The 25438-nt window shown below is 41.7% G+C and overlaps 1 protein-coding gene across 1 annotated transcript in view; it reads left to right on the forward strand.

Moving 5' to 3' along the window:
• Positions 1 to 1113: 1113 nt before the first annotated feature.
• Positions 1114 to 25438, forward strand: part of LOC144542315 (MORN repeat-containing protein 1-like) — a 54005-nt gene continuing 29680 nt past the window's right edge. The window contains exons 1-10 of the mRNA XM_078288304.1: positions 1114 to 1183; positions 1355 to 1426; positions 3112 to 3210; positions 5233 to 5343; positions 5990 to 6080; positions 6174 to 6261; positions 10237 to 10333; positions 14218 to 14328; positions 16880 to 17003; positions 18540 to 18760. Of these exons, the coding sequence (XP_078144430.1) occupies positions 1114 to 1183; positions 1355 to 1426; positions 3112 to 3210; positions 5233 to 5343; positions 5990 to 6080; positions 6174 to 6261; positions 10237 to 10333; positions 14218 to 14328; positions 16880 to 17003; positions 18540 to 18760 (1084 nt within the window). The remainder of the gene's footprint in view (positions 1184 to 1354; positions 1427 to 3111; positions 3211 to 5232; positions 5344 to 5989; positions 6081 to 6173; positions 6262 to 10236; positions 10334 to 14217; positions 14329 to 16879; positions 17004 to 18539; positions 18761 to 25438) is intronic.

The following is a 25438-nucleotide window of genomic DNA, read 5'->3' on the forward strand; positions in this document are numbered from 1 at the left end:
TCTTGTCTCATAATATGTGTCCTATCAGCTATACTGTGAGCCGGTCATGTAAACCAAGAAGTGTCGTCAGCAAACTAAGAACACTGTGAGCAATATGCAATCTAATGATTATCAGCCAAAGTACATTTTGTGAAGAAACTTGTGTTCATCTGTGTTCAAAGAAAATCTCCATGCATTTTCCCACTAACAAATACAAAATAATTTCACATGAAAGTCTGGGGTCACATTCAGGGGCATAAAGAAAAAAAAAATCCAAAAAATACAAGCATTCAGTTTTACCCCCAGAATTGTATTCTTGTCAGGGTGGAAAGGCTGCCGAAATAGCATTTACACCATGGGACGCTAAAACTCTGCTGTAAAACCCAGGATCCTAAGAATAAGATTAATAACATTCATGCATACTTGTATGAAAGCTCTTTCTAGTTAGTTGAGCTGGTAAGGAGAGATGGACAAAACCTTGATCTGTATCAGCAAAGGAAAACCAGTTAAAGGGATGTAAACACCAGCATTTCACTACTTGCCTTTAATATTAAAGTACAGTGATTTTTGAACAGGCCTGGTGTATAAAAAGGTGCATCAGCCTTGATCAGTGTGATGTCAACAAGTCACTATGCAATATGTTACTGTCATTATGTTAGTGTGCCATATTGTGCAATATGTCAATATGCTGTGTGTCAACTGGGGCAAAATACTAACTGAACAAGGACAATCTTGTCCTTATGTGCTCATGCCTATATGTGCATATGTTGATGTAGATTTGTGCAATATATTTACATGTTGTATGGGGAACACAAAGAATTTGTTTATTGCTTACTGTGCCAAATGTTGATTTGTATGGTGGGTGGGACAGTGTGTTAATAAGTCAAGTGACTGTAGGCCTACAAAAGGGTAATAATATCAAGTTGTTTTTAATTAGCCTTGTAGCGTTCTTGCTATGTTGTCCATTATGTCTCAAAAGTGTGTTACTACTGCTTGAATGAATAATAGTAAATAAAGTCAATAAAAAGTACCTACAGACAGACAGACAGACATTACTTGCGCTACATCAAAGTGGAACTGCCCCCACGGTCGGTTGCTATAGTAACTGTTGTCAAGGACGCACTCCAGAGCAAAATGGCCGCCGTCAAAAAACAAGCAGAAAACTCTAGATATGTCGGAGATGTCAAAAACCTTAAGAGAAACGGTAACCACATTTGAAAATTCTTTCTGTTTCTCATTAATACTCAAGTCGTTTGTCACGGTTTTAAAGTTGTTGTCAGCTATGATGAATTTCTCACCAAGGCTGAGTCGTGTAGACTAGCCTACTCTGGTTGTTGCCAATACTGCTGATGTTAATTACCATTTCTGTCCATAGGTTTCGGCATATATGTATACCCAAACAGTTATTTTCGATATGAGGGAGAGTGGAGTATGGGAGAAAAACATGGTGAGTCAGGTGGCCTGTTAGTAGCCCTGATAGGTTCCGTTCTCCCTTGAAATAAGAGAAAGTCATGCCAAACATCATTCAAAAATCTGTCTGTTTAATGATACATTTTACTTGCGACAAAGGGACTTAACGAAAACATTACTTCTGGCGTTTTACGATTTTGTAAGACTCCTTTTTTCAATTCGGCATGCATCTGATACACTAGACACCTTTTATTAAAAAACAAATAATAAAAATCAAGTTTTATTATTGAATCTCCTACCAACAGACGACGTGGTGAGCTGTACCGAGTAGGTGAATCGATTACAAAAGTTGCAATTTTATTAAAGTGCTGCTGCGAATCACTTGCCGAATTTGTTCAGCAGGAGGGAACCGAACCTATCAGGGCTGTTCAATAAAATCTCAGCTTTTAGAACTAACGTTACTTCACGCTGCTAGCTAACCCCCACCACGGTCATTTGGTGGAAGGTGATTGTGGAAATAACAGGCGCACCCAATTACAAAAGTTTAATGAACTAAATGCTGCTTGGTCTATAGAATGTATGCCGAACATGTCTCCTAGTCCTATCGATTCGTAAAAGGTCTTACGTCATCTTTTACTAGGTATGTACGTTTACCGATAAGCAAAGCAACATTAAATTGCCACATTTTTTAATGGAGTTTGTGGCCACTATCAACATTAATATTTAAAGCTGATATTCTAAAGAAAAAGGGGAAATTACCATATACCGTATCTCTTGAAACCTCAACAGGGTGTAGTTTAGAAACCCACTTCATCGCTTGTTATTACTTGATGTTAGAGTGAACTGGGATTGGGTGCAAGTTAGAGCAAACGCCTCAAGATGTCACTGTTCATTTACATTTATTTACGTTTCAGTATTTTAGCCTGGGACATTTAAATAAATAAAACAGCGAGTGTTAATTTGGCTCACCTTAGCAGCTTTACGCTTCAAGTGTAATGTTAAACTGTGTTACATTGCAGTGAATCGGATTCTCAGTAGGTCTGACGTGGTTTCCAATCATGTGCCATGGAGGTCCACACCATGGGCATCAATCAATGGTTGGAATGAAAACTTGCAGACTGTTGACCATCCATGGAACATGGTTGGAGACCAATGGAAGGTGATGGATTGCCAATCCATTGTGCACACGTGGGTTTGAATCCTGTCCTTGTCTACAGCCTTTTCCATATCCAAAGAAATCTCAACATCAGGGACTGGAGAAACCTCATACCCAATTTCCCCTCAGGCATACATAAATACATAAACTTCATTGTATTAAACTCACTGATCTGATGCAGTTCAACTAGGTTATAGACATAACTTTGAAAAATGTTAATTTCTATAACCAACAGCATGCATTCTGGTCCTACAGATGTGGCACATGACAGTTTTGTCAAATCCTATCCCTGGCAACCCTGGTAATACATTAAATGTAACAAGCAAGCAACCGCAATTTGAATAAGCCACAGCAATTCACCATTCTCTTAAATGAATAATATCAATACCAATTTGCTAAATTTTAGGGATTCAGGCAGTAGAATTCTGTTTTTTGTTCTTTCCCCTTTGCAACTGTACTGTATGTCACTGCTGAACACACAGAACTGCAGAAAGTTGATATTTTTGCACCGTATGTATTATCCCTGTACTGTGTCCATATGTTGAGTTTTTTTCCTCTTTGTCCAGGACATGGCAAACTGTTGATGAAAGACGGGAGTTACTACGAGGGCGAGTTTAGCCACGGAGAGATTGAGGGAAATGGGTCGAGATACTGGGCTAAGACAGGTAAGACAGTCCATGTAGTATGAATTGCTTGAGACTTGACTTGACTTGGGTTCTGCTGACTTGGGACTTGACTCTGACTTGTACTTTGATGACTTGAAAAGGTTTCTAAAGTCTTGACTTGAGATCTTGTGTTTGTGTAAATGACTTAGATTGAAAGTGATGAGATTTGTTCCAGCAGACGACTGAATTTAAATTCTGTTTTCTGAATTTGTATGGAATGATTGAATTTATTGAAGTTGAAACTGATTATAGAAATCAAACTCATGATGCTCTTACCAAGTTTTTATCCTATTAAAACCATATTGCATTGAAAAGTCCTAGATATTTAGTTTTCTTTAAGATATTAAATTGATACTGGACTCTTGATTTGCTCTGTCTTGACTTGCTGTTCTACATTTAGACTTGAGACTTGACATTAATGACTTGGACTTGACTTGGTAATCTACATTAGACTTGGGACTTGACATTAATGACATGGACTTGACTTGGTAATCTACATTAGACTTGGGACTTGACATTAATGACATGGACTTGATTTGGTAATCTACATTTAGACTTGGGACATGTCCCACAATGACAAGTGAAAAGGTAGGTAGCAAGTTTACTACTTGAAAACATTTACTTGCTCGCTTCATCGATTCCGCCATTACTAGAATTTTTTTCAGGGATGGGAGGGGTAGAGCGCCGCTTTCAACCAGCGAGGGAGGAGACGAGCTGGGTTTTTTTCTAAAAAGGAAAAGCTACAACTCGGGCCGAATTTGACAACAAGCTTTAGGAAAGAGGTGAAAACAGCAACACAGCTGGCCAGCGTGTGTGGCTATTTGTTTATATCATTACTTCTCACGGAAATCTCCACGTAGCACACGTTAGTTTCAGGATTGGTTACAGGGTCTGAAATTGCTTATTGCAGGTTTAACATCCAAAGTGCTGTCAGTTTGCCAAGTTTTGACAGATTTGATTTGCATGTTCCAGATAGTGATCTGAACCCTGCTTGAGTTAGAGGGCATTATGTAATAGGCCTCCACCACACTGACCAGTCACAACCAAACTTCATATTATGATTACAACTTTACCCACATGCAGGTTTGGGAATGTATTCCATTACAGTTACTAGTTACCGCATCAAAACTGCAATCAGTAACCTAATCCAAGTTCATTCTGATTACTTTCAGTTAGTTCAGGAAATTTCAGGTTTGCATACAAATGCACATTTTATTCTGTGCCACATTTTAGAAAGACAGATCATCTGTCACTATTTAAATTGCCTTCTGAGTTTCTCGCCATCACTTACATATTCCCAGATGCAAACCTCAAATTTGTATACCTGTAACTTTTAAAGAGCTTGGTTATAGATGGTTCTTGACAAGTATGTAGGAGGAGATCTGGGAGGACAGCTGAGTATGTGTGCCAAAATTAATGCAAATTAGACTTTGTTTGTGGGCATGCAAATGTGACAATTGTTTTACCTTTAATCATAGCACCATCATCTGACCATATCATTATTTATAATTTTGCCAACTTTCATATCTCTATCATGTATCATCTCACGGGAAATTGCATAAATGTGGGAGAAGGACATTGGAGTTACAATGTTCTGAGATATTGAGCATCAAAGATTTGAGCATCAAAGATTTGACATATCATTTGGCATTTACTTTCTGTCTTTTTAAATATGTAACCACAAATGTTTCTTTAAAAAAATAAATAAATACATACACTACTATTAAGTAATATTCAAAAATCATGAATATGTGGATAACTCAATTTTGATAAAAAAAAATCAAAAAAATCAAATAGAACCTCATAATTCCAAGATCACAAAATAATAAACTGGCACAGAAACAAAAGTGGTTCTAATTAGAGAACTATAAAAGCTTTGACTTGACTTTGAGCTGACTGGAATAAAATTCTGTGGAAAGCACTGAATACTTATAATGTTTTTGAATATTTCAACTTGTGTTATTATTTCCGTTTTCCTTTGAATTGACCAAATCTACATCATCTTCTGTTGCTTTATTTTAGGGGATTGTTACTCTGGTCAGTTCACTGGAGGTGAGCTCCATGGATTTGGAGTGATGCAGAGAGCCAACGGTGAGAGATATGAAGGACAGTTTTCCTCTGGCCAGAGAGACGGTGGGTAACCGTGCATTGCAACATCTTTGCAGAACCGGGGAAGAAGGGAATTTAAGCAGTGACCGTCTGGATTAAAGTCTAATACGGGTTAAAAAGTGCAGCATTACTTAAAATTCAACTTTGAGTGTCTAAGTGTGAATCCGTGAGCATTTCAAAGACGTTTCTGTTGGATCTCTGCTCTACACATGTGACTTTATTGTTTGTGTCAACTACTGGCCACCATAAACTGTTCCTGATACCTTTTTTTGGAGTCAATTTCCGACTCTGACTCTTGATTCCAAATGAAAATCAACACAAAAATTAACAAAACTAATTTGTTATATTACCACAAAATGGTACACAAGTTGGTACAAATCTTCCATAAATTGTTTAAATTAAACAGTTTCTTTGATTCCAGATTTTGGAGTCAAGATTGCAATAGGAGTCAACTCCAGTTCCGTTTATTAGTAGAATTGATTTTCAGAATCGACATGATGAAATCGAGAATCGACTCTTTTGGAGTTGACTCTCCATCCCTAGTTGTAATTCCTGAGTCACTGATAGTTACATATTTTATAAAAGTCATAGATTAATGCCCCTTTAAGGCAAACACTGTTTTCTCTGTTTTTTCTTCTTTCTTCTTTATTTCTCTTCACTTTATACACAGGCCATGGTTCCCTTGTGGATAAGGATGGACAGACATATGAGGGGTCATTTTATCAAAATAAGAGGCATGGTGAAGGCCAAATGCGCTACAGGTACTAAATAGTCGTTAGTTCTAAGTGTACTGAAGAAGTGACTTCCTGTCAAAGCCTACGAGGTGTTGTCTGTTTCTTCTTCTATGTCATCAGGAACGGTGATCAGTACGAAGGCGGTTGGCTTCTGGATCAAAAGCAAGGCCACGGAGTGATGCGCTGTGGAGATGGATCAGTGTATGAGGTATGAGTCAGTAGTACGAAACAAACTTCAAAGTTTTGAAATTGGAATAGATTTAACTATCTATCCCTTACATGGCAACACTTTGATTTAAACTGAAATATGGTATTACATGCATGACTGATTTCAAAAATGAGCATTTATGATCCCTACGTTGTCTTTATTTATGTAGCCCTTTATCACAAGCTTGTCTCAAAGGGCTTTACATACCATCATATACAGTACACCGTACTACATATATACATATCATATACATCCTGTACTACGTCATTTACATACTTCATATACATCATTAACTACATCATATACATACTATATGTCATATACTAGATCATATACATCAGCTTGCATACATCAGTCCTCCCACAGTCCAAAGACATGCAGGTCAGGTGAACTGAAGACTCTAAACTGCCCATAGACATGAGTGTGTTTGTGTGTAGTATGGTATATCATGTATACAATCTAGTAAAAATGATGTATATGATGTAGTATCTATGTTTAGAATAAATATTGTACAATGCGAGGGTTACCGGCGGAGCACAGTAAATGATTTGCTACTGCAAAATGAGTGAATGAGTGAAGAGTGGCTGCTATTGAATACAGAAATTGATTTCCTCTTGCCCAGTCTGTGCACCTTGCCTTTCGATGTCAGGTTTGTTATGCACATGTTCGGCCACTTGGAGGTGCTATTGTATTTTTTATTGAGGCCCATGTGAGGCTTGACTCATGCTGATGGTCACTTTTCTGATCATCTAGCAAATTCTACTTCTAAAGAACAACTTAGAAAACACACACACATGCAGCCCCCTATTGCCTTTAATATTAGACTTGAACAGAGAACAAGGCCATAGCCTACTGCGGCTCGGTTTGCTGAACATTTAGACCCCCATGAGTAAAAAGTATGTATGAGGTGTGTTCACAGTACAGTCCATGGTCCAGTAGATAAGCTGTGGGAACCAGTGATGTAGTGGTAAGTTCAAAGGTGGATCAACTCTGACCTCCAGGTGATCATCATAAGGCAAACAACCACCAATATCAACAAAAATCAATTATACTTTCAGAAAAGCAGGGTTGTTTCCCTTAACCATACCTATCATATAACTTAATATCAATTTAACACTACTTACTATGATATATACTATGAATTCACACCATAATGATTTATGTCAGACTTGAAAATATGCAAATAATGCAAATAAAAAGGTGGATAAAACTGATAAAACCAAGCTCTTTTCTCTAATGTCTCTTTACATCGGAATAGTAACGCACTGGCTGTGGGAGACGACCTGAACTTGAACCTGCTAATCAGTTTCAGGACTCATTGATTTTGCGCTGGCAGGGGAAGCCGATGGGCTGAAGCCGAGGAAGCAGGGGGTAGAGGGATAGAAAGAGAGAGAGAGAGAGACAGAGAGAGAGAGAGAGAGAAAGAGAGGTAGAGGCAGCTCCTGACAGCTGCACTAAGCTCGCACATACTCCCCTCAGCCCCAGCCTCCAAACCAGCCGACAGGGAAGTGCCTAAGCAGATTAAGCCGTAAAGTCTCATAGATTTCCTGACACCCCCCCCCCCCCCCCCCCCCCCCCCCCCCACATACAAACACACACACACACACACACACACACACATTCTCTCCCCCCCAAAATTAAAAGCCTGCTTATTGATTTTTATGAATGTGGAAATGAGGGTGTAAATGGAATTCATGAGGTCTATGCCTATGTATTAGTAGCCTGAGGTTGCGAAGCCGTGGAAAAGGTTTTTTTTTTTGCCATGTGTTGACCCATGGTTTACTTGTTTTTTCCCTCCCCTATAATCTCCATATTAACAAGCCATTCAGTCTAATATTGAGTCCTAAAATCCCAATTTTCTTAAAATACGTGAAAAAAATCTACCACTGGGGTGAGATCATTTCACTTGTTTCTGATGCAAATCAAGTTGTTCCAAGAATTTTCTAGAATCAAGTGTCATTTTCTTGATAGTAGTGCAGTGATCTGCCTTATTCACACTCATTGACACTCATTTCTAGAAAATTCCTGAAACAAGTGAAACTGCACTGGAAACAAGTGAAATGATCTCACCGCAGTGGCAGATTTTTTGACTTGTTTTAAGAAAATCAGTATTTTAGGACTCAATATTAGACTGAATGACTTTTTTGCAGTATAGTGTTTTCTTTTCATTTTTCATACAGTCAGTCGGCTGCTGTGAACACTTAAGGGCGGTATGCTCGTTATTATTTCCAATTCCAGACAGCCCTCTTAATCTTAGACCTTTCGCAAATTGGACCGATATACTGCTTTGCTGATGTATTGAACCGATATTTTCCTTTTATTGAAAATCAGATATCGCACAGTCAACGTCGTCCACCTATAATACGATGGATATGATGCGGCTTGATTGATTACACATTTATTGTAGAACTGAGAAAGCATGCATAGGTTATTATCATTATTATCATTACTATTGGTTTCAGTGGAGAGTTTTAGTGTTCCATGGTGTTAAATGCTGTTTCAGAGGCTTTTCCACCCTGACCGGAATAAAATTCTGTGGAAAACACTGAATAATTGTAATGTTTTTGAATTTTCTGGCATTGAAAAAGGTCAATCTAATTTAAAGATCCTGAAAATCGTCTTTGAAGAAAACAGTCGAACCCTGCTGCATGTTATTGTTTAACTAAAGATGCGACAACGATTCCCTGAATACACGGCCAGCATTTGAAAGCGTCTCTCCCTTTCAGATAACTTTCCCAGGCTATGCTTGAACTTTTTGGGACCCATCTGAAAATCAGGATGGCTCATATGTCGGCTGTCTTTTTTGTTTTTACAGGAATATAAAAAAAAGAGCATACAGTAATATCTCTCTCTCTCTCTCTCTCTCGCTGCCTTTCTCTCTCTCTCCCTCACTCACTCAGCAGTGGCCTAGATTTTTCTTAGCCCATTCTCCGCCTGTGCCTTAGCCCTAGGCCTGTCGATGCGATCAGAATTAGAAATTCTAATGGACATGTCACCACTTTGAAGTGCGGGCTTGAAGAGCTTTGAGTCTGGCGCTCCCTTGGATATGCCAGGCGAACGTCTGCGCATTGATCCCTCTGAATTTGTTTGACTTTGACAGTCTCTTTCTTTTTCTCCTCTCCCTCTCTCCCCTCTTTCTCGCGTCCGTGCTCTTGCTCGCTCATTCTGTTTCTTGTTCTCCCTTTTCCTCTGCCCTCTTTTTTTTGTTTTTCCCCTATTTTGCACACGCGCACATTCAAAAACACGAACACGCACACACACACACATGCACGCATCCCTTGCATACAGTGCAAGTGATGTGCAGGCTTCAGCAGTTTTACTGAAGTGTCTCCTTTAGTCATTCAGGGAAGGCGCTTCTTCCTATTTCTCAATTGACTGCCTTTGACTCCAAGCTCCTTAACGCAAAAACTGTTGGCACACCATGCCAGCATATGTAATACACATATTAGTGACCTTGGAATTTAATATTTTGATGTAACGTTTTCATGTAAGCTGTGTGTTTTGCGATCTAATCCCTGCCTTTGGTTTCTACAGTTGCGAGGTGTTGGTAGCGGTGATAATCATGTGGTGCTTTATTGCTCCCTCTCTTCTCTTGCCCTCCACCACAATTTTTATTGATGATAATCCCACCTAAAGCCATTGAGTGACCAAGTCTTATCTAAGACTTACAAGGTTTGCCTGCAAATATGGGACAATTCATGGCATCGCCTCAATAAGATGGCCAGAAACATAGCAACAGCCTTGAAGCAGGACTGTAGCGCCAGCAAGGCTGCCACTTAAAACAACCGTGTTGGAATTCAATGAATCAGTAGAGTTGCTGCAAAGCAGTAATGCTAGCGTTTGTTTTAGTTTTTTTTCCCCATGTGCCAGTTTCACACCTGTTATATCAGATCGCTGTGAATAAATACCATTCATAATAACAGTGTGAGTATGGGATCTTTACTGCACTACCTCCTCTCCCTGTATCTGTTTCAGGGCCAGTGGCGGAACAACTTGTTCAATGGCCAGGGGATGATGATCCACACCTCCGGAGTCACTTATGAAGGCCTGTGGATGAATGGGAGGCCGCTGGGTGAGTGTGTGTGTGTGTGTGTGTGTGTGTGTGTGTGTGTGTGTGTTTGGAGGGGGATAGGGGGGGGCTCACCCTGCCTTAAGGAGCTTCTAACCCACCTAATAGAATTAATACAGCTTTCAATTGGGTTTTAGTGTGCCATCTTGGCCTAAATGCTGTTGAAAATGGTCAAATTTTTGTTTTTTGTTATTGAATATTGGCACAAAATATTGTCTACCAGCAACTTGAAACCACAAATGTTTGTTCCGGTATTGGTAAAAGCCTGTATCGATATTGGCTTTTTTATGCCCTACCGTCATGATCAAAATATTTTTTATAAATGTTTATTTATTGGCATAACAACATCTTCTGTTGTCATTGCAGTGACAACAGAAATGCAGCACATGGCAACCATTTTTATTTTTTTTAACCAAAAGGCTGTGAGAGCTGTGAAAAATGTCCTTTTTAATGTCTTGAAGGTTTGTTCAGGAGAGAAGGTATTTTCATTGTACCAGATGTGTAAAATTTTCATTACTGTTGCACGAAGGATATAAATTGACAATTTCACCGCCAGGTTTTCTCCTAATAATTTTCAGTCTAACATACTGTAAAGCATTCAGAGAATGCTTTTGTCAAACACTTCAGCCAGTGATGCTGTATATTAAATGTCTTTGCTTACTTCAGACAACTCAAACATTATGTTATGCAATTTAGCACACAGTTGACTTTATATGAATAGCCCCCGCAAGAATCACATCTCTAATGTTGTGTGATTAGCACCATGCTCCACCATTGACCTACAGTGGACCATGACACACGTTGCTTGATTGTATTTTTTTGCAAGTTGAAGCTATCCACATAATTCATCATTGCTTTTCCTCTGGTGAGTTTAGCGTTGCAATCTCATTAATCATTTAACAAGAAACGTCAAACCTGTTCTAGGCTCTGTTCTGGGATACGGCGTCCATGCACATGTCTGGGCGCTGATGCAGGCTGGAACTGCTCTTTGGCCTCTCTCCTGTTAATACACATGTCTCAGCGAGGCCCCTTGGTCTTTTCCCGGGTCGCCGACGGACTGACTGACAGCCGCAGTGGAACATAATGACGAGGAGGCGCTGTTTGTTGTCTTGGCCCCTCGTGGAAGGCTGTGACAGGCGGACGGGGGGTCCTGCTGACACCAGGGGCACCCCACAGTGGCGACCCCGGGCCCCCCCCCCCCGGACCCCCCGCCTTACTTATTGATGTCTGCAGATGTGCCTGCCTGCATGATAATGGCCTCCGCCATAGAGGAGCCCCTTACAGTACCCGCTTATAAATCACACCGGGGAGAGCGGACTGGGGTGTCCACGGTGTGTGTATGTATTTTCAAGATTTGCGCCTGTGTGTGTGTGTGTGTGTATGCACAGCTTGAGGAGCTCCGTATTGCATTATTGATGGTCCTCAGGGAGGGATGAAAGTGTGCCTAGTGGCGGCAGCGGGGAGGCGGAGGAGGTGGCTGGAGACAGATATCACAGTGCCGAGTGTTTTAACACATTCCACAGGCCTGCCATGCATTGACATCCACATCTAGAGACAGCTATAGGGTTCTATAGAAAACAGCCTTGACAGGTGAGGCCCCCGGAGGATGGCAGGGCAGGAGGTTAAGGAGGGGGAGGACAGGCCGGTGCTCTGTGGGGTACACCGGCTTGACATCTACCTGGCAGGTTGTGGAGGGGCGGGTGGTGAGGTTTGGATTAGGGTTAGACCAATTGAATATCGGATATTGGCCAGTCGGTATCGTCCACCGCAGCTATGATGAGATTCCTCAGAACAGTCTGGAAAACCTGCAATGAAATTAGATTTTCTTTGCACATTTTATGTATTCATTTCTTTTTCAGATATGTTTTTTGTAAATTAATTCTACATTTAAAGGCCAAATGCATCCCTGAGTTTCCCTTTACCGTTGTGGAGCAGAGAGTTTTAATGTCCCATGGTATAAATGCTGTTCCAGAGGCTTTTCCACCCTGACAAGAATAAAACTGTGGGGGAAAACACTGAATATTTGAAGTAAGAGGTGGAATTTCAAGATATGGAATATCGGCATGAGATATCATCTATCAGCGACTTCAGTACCGGTTGAATCCTAGTTTGGAACAGGAGTTGTGTTCATTCCCTGCTGAGGAAGTGTGCTATCAAGGGTATGGGTAGACTGCGTACTGTGTATCCATATGCATGTATGCCCATATGTGCAATGTAACTTGCACTGTACATAGAGTGTGAATGTTTGGGAGTGTGCCTGCCTATGTTAATGCGATGTGCATTCCTCTGTGGGTGCATGTATGTGTTTGTATCCGATCCCACCCACTGTGCCTGTGCGTTCTCTTGACCATATGTGCATGGGGAGGGCAGTAGGTAGGTAGTTCCGCCCCTCGCGATTCGTTCGAACTTGCACAGACCTGACAGGGGTGTAAATTGCCCAGATTGGGCATCCGGCAGCCGTGGCATCTGTTGGTGCTTTATGGTAATGCCTGCTGTCAGCGAGGAGCTACCCCCCCTCACACACCCCTCCCCCACCCCCCCAGGTTATTGATCTCCCCTCTCATCGCTTGTGTCCCCATTGTTTTACAGCCTCCTCCCCCAACTCCGGGCCGATCATCATCGCCTGTTATGAGTCCTAATGCCTCCTGCACCTGTGCTACTCTGCTGAATGCTGATGAGCAGGTAGCTAAGGGTTGGCAGGTTTATCAACTCTGGACTTCCCAAGCTGCAATGAATCTTATATCAGCAATAAAGTTTACTGTTGTAGAGTGTGTGTGTAGGCTGTAATGGTTTTATGCTGGTTAGAGGTAAGGTACACCGATCTAGCTGTTTGCCAGGCCGATACTGGCCTCACATTAAATATCGGCCAGTCAGTGTCGTCCACCTCCTATTTCATAGATATGATGCAGTTTGTTTGATTGCATATTTATTGTATAATTGATGCCAATCAATACCACACTGGTTGTCTAAGGGAAGCCCTTAACCTGAATTGATTCATATCTGACATTTTGATCGGATTTCACACAAGTATGAATTCATGTTTTCAAACATCCTGGATTTCAGCGTTTTAGTGTCCCATGGTCTGAATCCTGTTTCAGAGGCTTTTCCACTCTGACAAGAATACAATTCTGCAGAAAACAGAGGATCCTTGTATTTAATGTTTTGACATGAAAATGGCCAAATTTAAAGATATTGAATATCAGCTCAAGATACTTCAAAAATATGTGGCTTCAAATCAGCCTTCAAAAACCCCAATCCCAAGACCTCTCACCCATAGTTGGAGGTCTTGTGGGTTGATTTATGGTGAGCTTTACTATGTTTGTAAATGTTTTCATAAATTCATTTAAGACTTTCTTAAATGACATATAGGAAATACTTACATAAATACACTAAGCACAAGCTCACTGCGCATCCTTTTTCAGGTTCAGATTTTCATTGACAGCTACACAATGTACCATGACATGATAACTTCATACCACAACACGACATGACATGACATGACCCATTTTGCCAGGGAGAAGACTGGCGTGCATGCTAATAGCACTTGTACGGTGTATGCATGAGCTGGGACCTCACCAGCCTCCTGGATGGCTCAGAATACCCTTATCTGATGTTGTATGCTAATCGGCTAACCTTGAGGGCAGGGAGACTGAAAGGCAGCGAGAGAAAGAGTGAGAAAGAGCTGTCTTCCTTGCTTGTAACACTTTGACCCAATCCACTGGGTTTCCAGCCTGCGCTCAAGAGCTGTTAATGAGCGTGTATAGTTTTACGAAAATTCACAGTTGGTATAGAAAGGGGGGTTTGAAATGTGTTTTTTTTCTGCGTGAGGCACGGGGGAGACAGTGAATGGTCTTGATTAGACATTGAAACCTGTTTGTATACGACAGGTGGCACGTCGAAAATGGTGATCGAGGGAGGCGACGTCTTGGAGGTCTTCCAGGAGTCTCCATTTTGTGTGGAAGTACGGCTGCAGACAGAGGAGGGGGAGAAGACAACAGGTGAGGAAACAAAAGGGGGGCCCTTTGGGAGAGTGAAGAGTGGCAATGGAAACAATTGGAAGAAACATCCAACAACCCCGTAACTGTCTTTCTGTGACTGTCTTTCGTAATATGCTGTGAGAAAACCTGTTAACGACACCAAGCGTCATGTTGAGATGCTGCCCCCCAAAAAGGGGCAGTATGCACCAGTAGTACCTCCAACATTCATGGACACTTTCTTTCTTTCACATCTTTTATTGTTTGTGTGTTCATGAGAACAATGTAAGTGGTGTAATTATCCTGTCTATAGTGTGTTAACTCCACAGCTGTATTAATAGTTTGTTGCCAAAATTGATAGTTTATTACACTTCACATGTAATTGACTACACTAGGTGGCAGCCTGCTGGTCCTGACATTGCTTGCTAGCAGTGATATGCAGGTTATTTCCTTGTAATTAATAATTGCTTATTTTTGGTAATTTAGCCATAGTTCCACACCAAAGTGTAATGCTTGTTATGCAGATTAATTTATGCCTGAGACATTCCCCCTCAGTGCTAAGTGGTCCTTCGAGCCAGATTTAGCGCAACCTACAAGACGATAGGAACAGTGCAGCTGCAGACGCACCAGAGGCACAGAAGCGACCTCGCAGGCGACATTGTTTGCCTACTTACTTGACTGACTATGACATTGGATATCACCCTTCCAGACATTGAATATCACTTCAGCCTCTGTAGACATGCCCCCGGCTCATTCTCTCTCTAGTGTCCTAACTGCAATTCTGGAGGAGAGGATAAAGCAGATGGAGCTTGACGATCTTAGCCACCAGCTAGATGAGGACTTAAGTGCTGATATCGAATGCCAACGGCTAGAGGCTCAAGCTAAGGAATTAGAGGAGGATGCCCTTAAGGCCAGAGAAGCCTTAACCAAGCAACTGGAGGGGAAGCGCTGCCTAAATAAAGCAGATAATGATATGAAAGTAACCAAACTAGTCACCTTCCTTCTTAAAGACGGCACTGATGCAGCCTCAATAGACCCTCCCTCAACACCAGATGACTTCCTATGTCTCCTGCAAATGTTGCATGCAGGCTGACACACTTCCCTCACCTCTGGCATTCTACACCTCAGCAGCCAGCACTTCCTCCCCCTGTTCCAGCATATAAAAGGACATCTGGGATTGCCCTGTTGCCACCGCGACTCTCACCCAAATAAGCGGCTAGAAAATGGATGGATGGATGGGTGGATGGAAGAAAATTTGTAATATACTTACCTGGTGTACCTGTGAAGAGAAAAAGAACAATATACTTACCTGATTTACCTAGCAGCAACATTTTTTATTCTACATATTACGTATTACACGTATTATTCTACATATTATTAAGTATTAGTATTATCTCAACTGTCCCAATCACTTTCAGAGTAATGTTAAAGTGGTCAAGGTCCTCCATAATGGACCCACCACCAGAGTGCTAAGCAGCTTGACGGCTCATCAATTCAGATTGGGTCTGACATGCGACACCTGCTTACGCCCATCCAGCCAATGTGCACATGACCACCAGGTGGACCCATCACAGTCCGTACACAATTGGGACTTCAAGGCCGATGAGTTCATCCAAGGTCCACTAGTTGAGCAACAATGCCTGCACATTGCCACAGCCTCACCATCCAGCACCATTTTCTACTTACTGTTCCTTTATTTCCAACAGAAATACAACCAAACTACCAATGTAAAGGTCCTAGCTGCCTATTTCACTTCATACAAATAAATAACAGTTTGAATGAAGATATCCCTCATCTGGAGCTCAATGCTTTGGGAGGAATCTTGTTCATATTTGCTGCCTCAACCAGCTAAATTTGCCAGAGAGGTTTGCCCTTAGTGATATACACAATAACACTCACCAAGTTTGAATCAATTTCTCATGGAAAAATGCTATCCAAAGCACTCTGAAGGACATACTGTATGATTAACAGGACTGAAGAAAAGGAAAACTTAAACGTGATACACACACTACACACACTTAACACGTGATACACACACTACTCATGCAACTCTTATCAAGCGCCTCCCTCTCAATAAGGCGGTCTGTTAAGCAACCTACACCTGCTCACTCTCTTTCGCATTGCCATGCTGCTGCTATGCTGCTCAGACTGCTGGTTACTGCTGCTCAGTTATTGCTGCTGCTAACCATACATCATTTCATCATCCCCACCTCCGCCCCAGCATCCACCTGTAGGCTCTGATTCTAGGTTTCCCCCGGGGGGAAGTTCCCTATTGTCACTCCCTGCTCTCTTTGGCTAGCTAGGTGTATGCTTGCAGGGAGTGACAGGATCAGAGGCTAGACGGCATACTAAACTCTGTATCTATATTTGCATTCATTCTCAATAATCTGTTTACGTGAGTTGGCAGACTGAAATAGTTAATTATGGTTCATGGTTTTAGAATTACTAAACAACTAACTGACTAACTGCTATGATTTAAATTACTTGAAATTACTTTTGCTTGTTTTTTGTATTGTTCATAATATGTGTAAAGTGATTTGTACTTAAAAAAATAAATTTGATTTGATTTTCCCAGGTGAAAGCGGTAGGGTCCTGCAGATATCAGCAGGCATCCGAATGCCTGATCTCTCTCCAACATCGTCTGCCAGTCTGCTGAAGATGGCCAAGGACATCAAAGAAAATGCCATCCAGACGCCCTTGTAGGTGATGCCACCCCATGCCAGCAGATTTAGATGCCAACATGCCAGAATCGTTTGAATTGGATACCTGACAAAATCCTTTTCCACGCTTCCTTATGAATTTAAAAATCACTGGATTGGTGCATTCCTTTTAGCCCACACTTAAACTGATTCAATGCTTTTAAATCCATGAGAGGTGGTGAACAAATGTATATGTCAGGAGAGAAAGGACCCTGGTTTGATTCTCTGCCAAAGTATGTGCTCCTACGCTCTAGTCATGTTTGTTGGTGACTAAAAGGCAACGACAATATCCCTTTACTTAACACGGCTCATGCCAATATGTCTGTAATGCCATCTTTTAGCTGTTTAGACATAGCTACTGTATAGTTGTTTGACTTTAATCCTGTTTTTGGCCCCATTCTGTTTTGAACACATCTCAAAGAGCAGGATGTACTGAGTCTAAAATGGTATTGTCTATGTTTCTCTTGGCAAGTTGGCAACTGGCCTTTCGACAGAATTTAGATAGAAATGTTTGCTGTGTATGTACATGTGTTCTGGTTAGGGTTAGATATATTGGTTTTTGCCAATATACTGGGCCGAGACTGGCCTTTTAATAAAAATCGGATATTGGCCAGTCAAAGTCGTCCACTACTGATATGATGGGGTTCCTACATATTGAATAAGCGGTGGCAATCTAACACCTGCAATGAAACCTGCCCCACCCTGCCTTAAAGGAAGAGTCCACCTTTTAATAAAGTTTAAAAAAACAACTATTGGCGATGTATATTGCATTTCAGGACCCATTTTGTTATTTGGTGATGTATTTTTCTTATTCCCCTGGATAACTAGCCAAACATAGATGGCATGACATTGAGATATTTCCAGCGCAGCTACAATACAGTTTGATAGCAGAACATTTTTCAGCAATCTAAAACATAAACCGTAAATGTCCCTCAGAATCCAAGAGCAAGGGCTTCTTTCTAGAGACGGCAATTTGCACCGACGTTCAACAATCATACAGGGAGAAATTCATCGTAGAAGAGGCAGAGAGACCAATTCTCAATAGACCAGAATGCAATGCAGCCACAGCTTGCATCTTTGTGGATTTGTTGTCAGTAGTGTGTGAAATCGCCCTTTTCAACAGCTTTTTTGTAATTTGACCAACGGGGTACACACACACACACACACACACACACAGCATTGTTCGGGGTGGAACATTTTCAGCGTGAAAATTGTCATTTTTAAATATATTGAATACCATCACAAAATATAAAAACAGCTTCAATGTAAAAATATCGGTATCAATCTTCAAAAGCCAGTATCGGTCGAACCCTTGTTCTAGTAAGGTCAGATATAGATTCTTTCTCTCTCTCTCTCTCTTTCATTCTTTCTCTCTGTCTCTCTCACCCACTTTTATCCACTTTCACTCTTGTCCTCCTTCACATTTCCATCTCCCGCTCTTCCACCCATACAATACATCACTCTTCTCCCACTATCGCCACACACATACTCACTCTCCCTCTCTCTCTCTGTGTTTCTCTCTCTGCCTTCACTTAGTGGCTTTCAGGTTGTCAGCTACCCTTTGATGGAGAGAGCCTTTGAAAGCTCCAGAGGACCGGCGGCCCCCCCCACGCCAGCGGTAGCGGCGGTGGGGGCTAAATCGGGCTCGGTGGCGGAGGCTGACTCGTCACTCCTGGAGGGCGAGTGGGAGTCTGGAAGCCGATCAGACGGCCCGGCGCTCGGGGGTGGAAGAGCTGCCACCCCCAGCTACCTGGACGGTGAGGGAAGATAGCGATACATATGGCAGCAAGCCCTTTAGTCGCACACACACACACACACACACACACACACGCGGATGTGTGTTAAATCACCCTCTGTTGTTTGCATTAACATGTGTCTGTCTTGTTTTTTGCTCTTCATCCTTTCTTTTATTTTTGCCATTCTTTCCCCTCTCTCACGTCGCTTTTCTAATCCCCGTCTCCTAAACCGCTTATTTCAGAGTAGGGTTCAACCGATATGGGTTTCAAGATATTCAATATCTTGTATTATCCCCAGAATTATATTCTTATCAGGGTGGAAAAGCCTCTGAAACAGCATTTAGACCGTCATGGGAGACTAAAACAACACAGATTTTGGTCAGAATCGATCGGAATGGAAATGGAAAAAGTTGGGGGAAAAAAGAGTCCAGGTCCTATCCATTATTGAACATTAAATTAATAAAATAAAATGAAACCAATTTGATTGTGTATTGTACAGACTGTTTTTATGCAGCTGTGGTCAGGGAGGAACCTCCATCACATCAGAGGTGGACGACATATCGGATATTTATTAAAAGGCCAATGTTGGCCCAGTATATTGGTACACCAATATATCGGTCTAACTCCCGGTCTAGCTTGCATTAACATCTGTCTAATGTCTGTCTTGTTGGCTTAATCTCTTCATCCTCTCTTTTCTTTTTTTTGTCATCCTCTGCTTCTCTCTTCCCTCTTTCACTCCCCATCTCCTAAAAGGCTTATTTCAGAGAGACCAGAGAATATTACTAGGCCAATCGCTGTGAGAGCCCGTGGCTGGCTGAGTTTGGTATGAAAATGTAAAAATGCACAGAGTGCCCCCAGCTCTGTTAGTCTGTGACTTAAAAGGCAGCTTGGATGTTTGGCTGCTGTAATATGCTTATACACTTAGGATTTCCCTCAGGGAGCCCCCAAGTTTTGGGGCTGAGATGTGACTCTATCAGGATTTGCAGATGTCTCAATTAGTTGAGGAGTGGAGGCTTTCACAGCACAGGGATAACGCACCTCCTTGTGGAGTTTAGTGCCAGTGGGCTGGTTTCTGAACAAGGAAAGGGGGCGGGGGGGGGGGGGGGGGGGGGGGGTCAGGCTGTCCAAAGCAACTTTGAGGAACAAATGCAAAGCTACTGGGAACCATTCAAGGAAAAGACATTGTTAGAACTCAGGAGCAGATTTTCTTTAGGTAAAACGTTAGGGTTCAATCGATATGGATTTGAAGGCCAATACCGTTACCAATAGTTTTTGGAAAATGTAAATAAAAATTCAGTCATTATCTACTCACCCCCATGCCAATTGAAACTCTGGTGAAGTTACTTAGTCCATACAACACTCCCGGAGCTTGCCAGCACAACTTCATAGCAGCGTTCTCCAAAACAACTGAAGTCTTTGAGGACCGATCTTTGGAGTTCCAAAAAATAACAAAAAATAACCATAAAATTACTCCATACAGCTCATGTAGCATAATCCAAGTCTTCTGATGCCATACGATTGCTCTGTGAGTGGAAAAAAACAGAATTTGATCCATTATTTCATGCAAATCATGCATACCAAACCTCACAGATGGAGGTCGCACACTGTCGCGCTCTCCTCCACACACAAAGCGGAAGCTAAATAGAATGGAAAAGACTTGATTTGCATGAAATAATGGATCAAATTTCATTTTTTCATTCATTTTTGGGTGAACTATTTTAAGTATCTTTAAATTTGACAATTTGCATGCAAAAAATTCAGTGTTTCCCTCAGAATTGTATTCTTGTCAGAATGGAAAAGCCGTTATTTTATAAGTTATTTTGAATCCTGGCTGTTTCCCCCTTAGTTTGTTTGGCCATATGAGAACACAGCAGTCGGACCAAGACCTTGTTGACAGAACAGTTTCTTGGTACGATTCCAAACCAACCCTAGAGCTTCATTTGGAGTGGTAACAAGGTCCAACCATGATCCCACACAACGGCAGGAAGCACTTTGCATTATGGGTTAAAAACGAGGCCAATGTCACAGAAACATGCTTAATAGGAAAATAAAAAAATGTTCACGGTTGTTTAACTTGCAGGAGCGTCAGCAGAATCTCCTGTTTCTAGCTGAAATGTAAAACCGAGAAATTAAGTGAAAAAGCTATCAATTATTTATTAAGAATCTTATTCCATCAACAGAGGGATAATGAGGACCACAACAGGCACAATTCCCACAAAGAGTTTGACAGCAAATGCAATGATCCACAAGCACAGCTGATACTCATGCTCCGTGTTGGTTTACCCTGTAGAAAGTCCTTTCCCACACTGAATTTCTGACCAATGAAGAAAATGACTGCTCCAATGTGGCTTTAGTTGATAAATTATGGTTTGAAACGTAACCAAGCCAGTGCATAAATGCAGTAAAGTCAAATTGGTTTGAAAATGCCCTGAAACTCTCAACTGAAACCCAGAATAGTAATAAAAATAACAACAGAAGCTGCCGATAGCTCATATTTTGGGCCAAAATTCAATATCTTTAAATTTGATCATTTTCATGCCCAAAATATCCCCAAAATTACAAGTATTCAGTGTTTCACTCAGAGTTGTATTCTTATCTGGGCGGAAAAGCCTCTGAAACAGCATTTAACACGAAGGGCGTTTTCACACCTAGTGCGTTTTGAGCAGTTATTTTGAATTCTAGCTCAGTTTCTCCCTTAGTTTGGTTCGTTTGGCCATATACAAACACAGCAGTCGGACCAAGACCTTGTCGAGAGGGAGATTTCTCAGTACGTTTGCAAACCGCTGGAGCTTTGTTTGGAGTAAAAACATGAGTGCAATATCACAGGAACATTTTTAATAGGGTAACAGAAAATTTGTGTCAGTGTAACCCTTATTTTGAAGACCACTTCTCTCTCGGTCAGGAAGGTGCCCCCGTTTATTGACACATTGGCAGAAAAAGAATAACTCGGTCAAGATGATACAAAATATCCTGCTCCTTACTCCTGTACATTCATGTAAAAAACAAAAAATTAAACAAAAGTCTGTTGGTATTAAGCTAGCGATTTAAGATGGAGATTATATAGAAACACAAAGACAATTACAAAACATTCACAGTTCATTTAGAAATCACATAATATGTACAGATTGGCTTGTCATTCACGTTTTTACAACATCTTACATTAATAAATGGAGCGGAGGTTGAATTTCTACCTACCACTGCTCGCCAGAGCTAAAACCAGAACCATAGAACTTGACCACAGCTAGGTAAGGCACTATGCCAGATTATCATGAATAAAACCAGTAGGAAAACAAAATGGACATGGAAATATAAGGTAAATTCACTCCTGTCCTGTTACATCAGCACACATATATATTGGTCCTACCCTAATACATATACCACCCAAATACAAGCAACTCCTAATACAAAATCACATTAGCACATGAGAAGAGATCAGTGGCAGGCAGACATGCAGGCAGGCCAGTAGACACCGTACCAGCAGAAGGGTATAAGAAGCATGCTGAGGGGCGGGGGGTGTTTGATCAATGTCATTAATGCCTTTTAAATGCTACTTACCTGCTGGCAGGTTAATGCTATTTTAACCTCAATACTCACCCTCCTCCTCTCCTCCTCCTCCTCCTCCTCCTCCTCGGCCACCTAACAGGCAGTTGCTAACCGTTAGCATGCCTGAGACAATTACCAGGCGCAGGATGGGAGGGTGTTAAATATTTCATATGGACGTCCATTAAAGACACAAGAGGCTCCTTCTCACTCTCCCGCCTCCAGAGTTGAAAAAGGCTAGACCGCCCGCTGTTGGGAATGTTAATGATTATGCAGTAGTAGCAGTAGATGTGTGTGTGCGGGTGTGTGTGTGTGTGTGGGTGTGTGTGTGTGTGTTTTGGCGGATATATTATGATAAATGATGCAGAAAAACATAGCGTTGCATTGCCAGGAATGTGTGTGGCTCTTGTTATTTTTTTCATTCATTTATTTATCGGTCTATTTATTATTGGTATCTTTCTATCAGTTGATTGAGTGAAATCGCTGGATAATAAAGTAATCTTAACTCGAAAACGCATATATATTTTTATATACATATACATCTTTATATATCTCTTTTTTTTACATGAAAGAAATGTGGTTTGGAATGAACATGCAGGGTAAAAAGTCAAAAACTTGCCAGGGGTTTGACAGGTTCCAAGTGATCATACAAATTATCTCCGGAGTTCTACTGGAAGACATGAAAGAAAAAGATGGAAAATTAAACCTTTATTCACTTGGTTGAAAGCAACATATACACACAGAGCTCACACAATCCTCATTAGTGCTTCACAGATGCACCCCCACACGCACAACGCTCACGCTGGCTCCCACACACACAAACACAATACTACGGGCAACACACACACATGCACACACTTAGTCGAATAGTGAATACACAGTAAGCACAGATAGCAACAAAAACAGGGGGGGGAGAAAGAAATTATGAGTAACAAAGAAAAATAAAGGAAAATGTACTAGATGAATTGGTACAGATTTTACATCTGTTTTTGTTCAATTCCACAGAGCATCAGAGCAGCCACAGAAGTAAGATATGCTTCGAAACTATTAAAAACATGCTTTACTTATTTGACTTGGAAGTGTTGCAAGAGGCATGTTATCCATTCAATATCTGCAAATGTGTTTTGCAAGCGCAGAATCTGTCTTGTTGACTATGACAATGTTTTCTCTATCCAGGAAAGGAGGGGTTGGGTGGGGGGTGAGTGGGTGCTTGTGTGGGAGGGGGTGGCCAGTCAGGAGAGGGTCAATCCACAGTCTAGCTCAGATGAACAGATCCCCTTTATGCCACCATTAACTCCCTTTATTCACATGGACAGCACAGATAATGTGTAGATGTGGTGTTTCATATATAGGTGCGTCAATTTAAAGGTGCAATAAGTACGATTTTCCTGCCTCATAGTACAAAATGACAATAATATATCTGCTGGTTGATAGGGTTGTATATCAACAGCAATGACTGCTAAGAATCCTGGCTTGTACTTGGTTTTGGAACAAAAACTCCTCGCATTGTGGAATTCCAAGACACCCCCACTGCCCAATTAAAGTGTCCATACCAAGCGGCCAAAACCACGGGTGAATTTTGAAGCCGATAAGGAAGTGGCTGAAAGCTGCAGTTCCTCTAATGTCCGCTAGGGTCGGCTCTAAAAAGCTCCAAATCCTGCGCAACTCCATTCAAGTCAATGGGACCACAGCCCAACTTCTCACTCAAAATATAAAGTCAATACATTTTTTCAACAAGAGATTATGGCCTCAGTAGCTCATTTTACTTCTTCTAATATGTGTCCATATGGCGATTAACGGGATATAACGGTTATAAAAACGGGGTAGTTTTCCGAGTGATTGACAGGTCGCCTGTCCAGTGATTGTCAAGTCGGCGATTACAGACCAATAGCAGGCGGCGCTGCGGCGCTGCGGCGCTGCGGGAAACCCCCGGCTTTGCTCTGGCTGCTCCGGCTCCAACAAATGTCAACATGGCGGTGCTCGTAGACCCCAACTTTTGGCTTCAAAACGTCCCTTCAGAAACCTATGGGTGACGTCACACTCACTACGTCCATCTTTTTTTACAGCCTATGGTCCATCTCCTGGTATCTCTGACAGCAGTAAGCTGATGATGCCACATGCCTTGACATCTATCATAGAAGCAGCTAGGAAATATGTCAGTTCAGTTCAGTAACATGGCCAACTGTGGCACATCGCGTCTGATCATCCATTCAACTTTGGTACGCATTTAAAGTGGTTGTTACTGGTAATGTCATGAATATGAAGGAGTACACAGAGTAAATGTCTGCTGCTTTGTACTGAAACACTCTCACAATCAGCAAGATGTGCAAGGCATACAAATGCACAAGTTACAGTAATCTAGGCTGGTCATTGTACTGGATCCAATGGTCTTTGACCCAACGTAAGAAATTGCCCTTTTCGGTACGCCAAAGGTAAATACTGGCTAGTGGCATTCCCCTTCTCCCCATGTTCTCTCCTTTTAAAATCCATCAATTTACCATCTTCTTTTTTATTTAGGCCCTGCAGGCCCACATTCTTTCTTCATCTCAATCCCCAGTGACTTGTCACTGGGGATTGGTTGTTCAAAGGTGCTGCAGTGGATCAGTGGGAGGTGATGGAGCTTGAGCTGTGTCTTGAACAACCAACCTGAGCCTCGGCCTCCCTGCGTAATCTCCTCCTATTGTTCCTCTCCTGCGTCCCTCCCTTTGCCCCTGCTGCTTTCCTCCCCTCCACTTCTTTCTCTTTCTCTTACTTTCTCTTTACCCTATTTCCTTACATCACCGCCATCTTCGCAGCCCACTCCATCCCTCTCTCTCAGCCACTCATGCCTCGGATTGAGAGGAGGCTTCATCCGGTGAGAGTTCAAAAGCAGCCCCGTCTCTGTCAAGTGGAAATATACTGAGGGATAATCCTTGCCTTCGCCATGTCGCAGAGAGAGGAAAGAGACGAAAGAGAGAGAGAGTGAAAAAAAAGAGAGAGATTGACTAATAGAAAGGAGAGTGTTAGTCTAGAAAACAGAAAGGGAAAAAACATTTAGAGGTGGTGCAAATGGAGGCAAAGTCAATGGAAGGAGCAAGGCCAACGGAGTAAGATGGACACAACTTCACTCTAGGTGGCACACATTTAGGCAAAGAGGTGTTCAAGGAGAAATTGGCCCAA

This window comes from Centroberyx gerrardi, chromosome 14 (assembly GCF_048128805.1).
Source record: "Centroberyx gerrardi isolate f3 chromosome 14, fCenGer3.hap1.cur.20231027, whole genome shotgun sequence".
NCBI classification, from domain to species: domain Eukaryota; kingdom Metazoa; phylum Chordata; class Actinopteri; order Beryciformes; family Berycidae; genus Centroberyx; species Centroberyx gerrardi.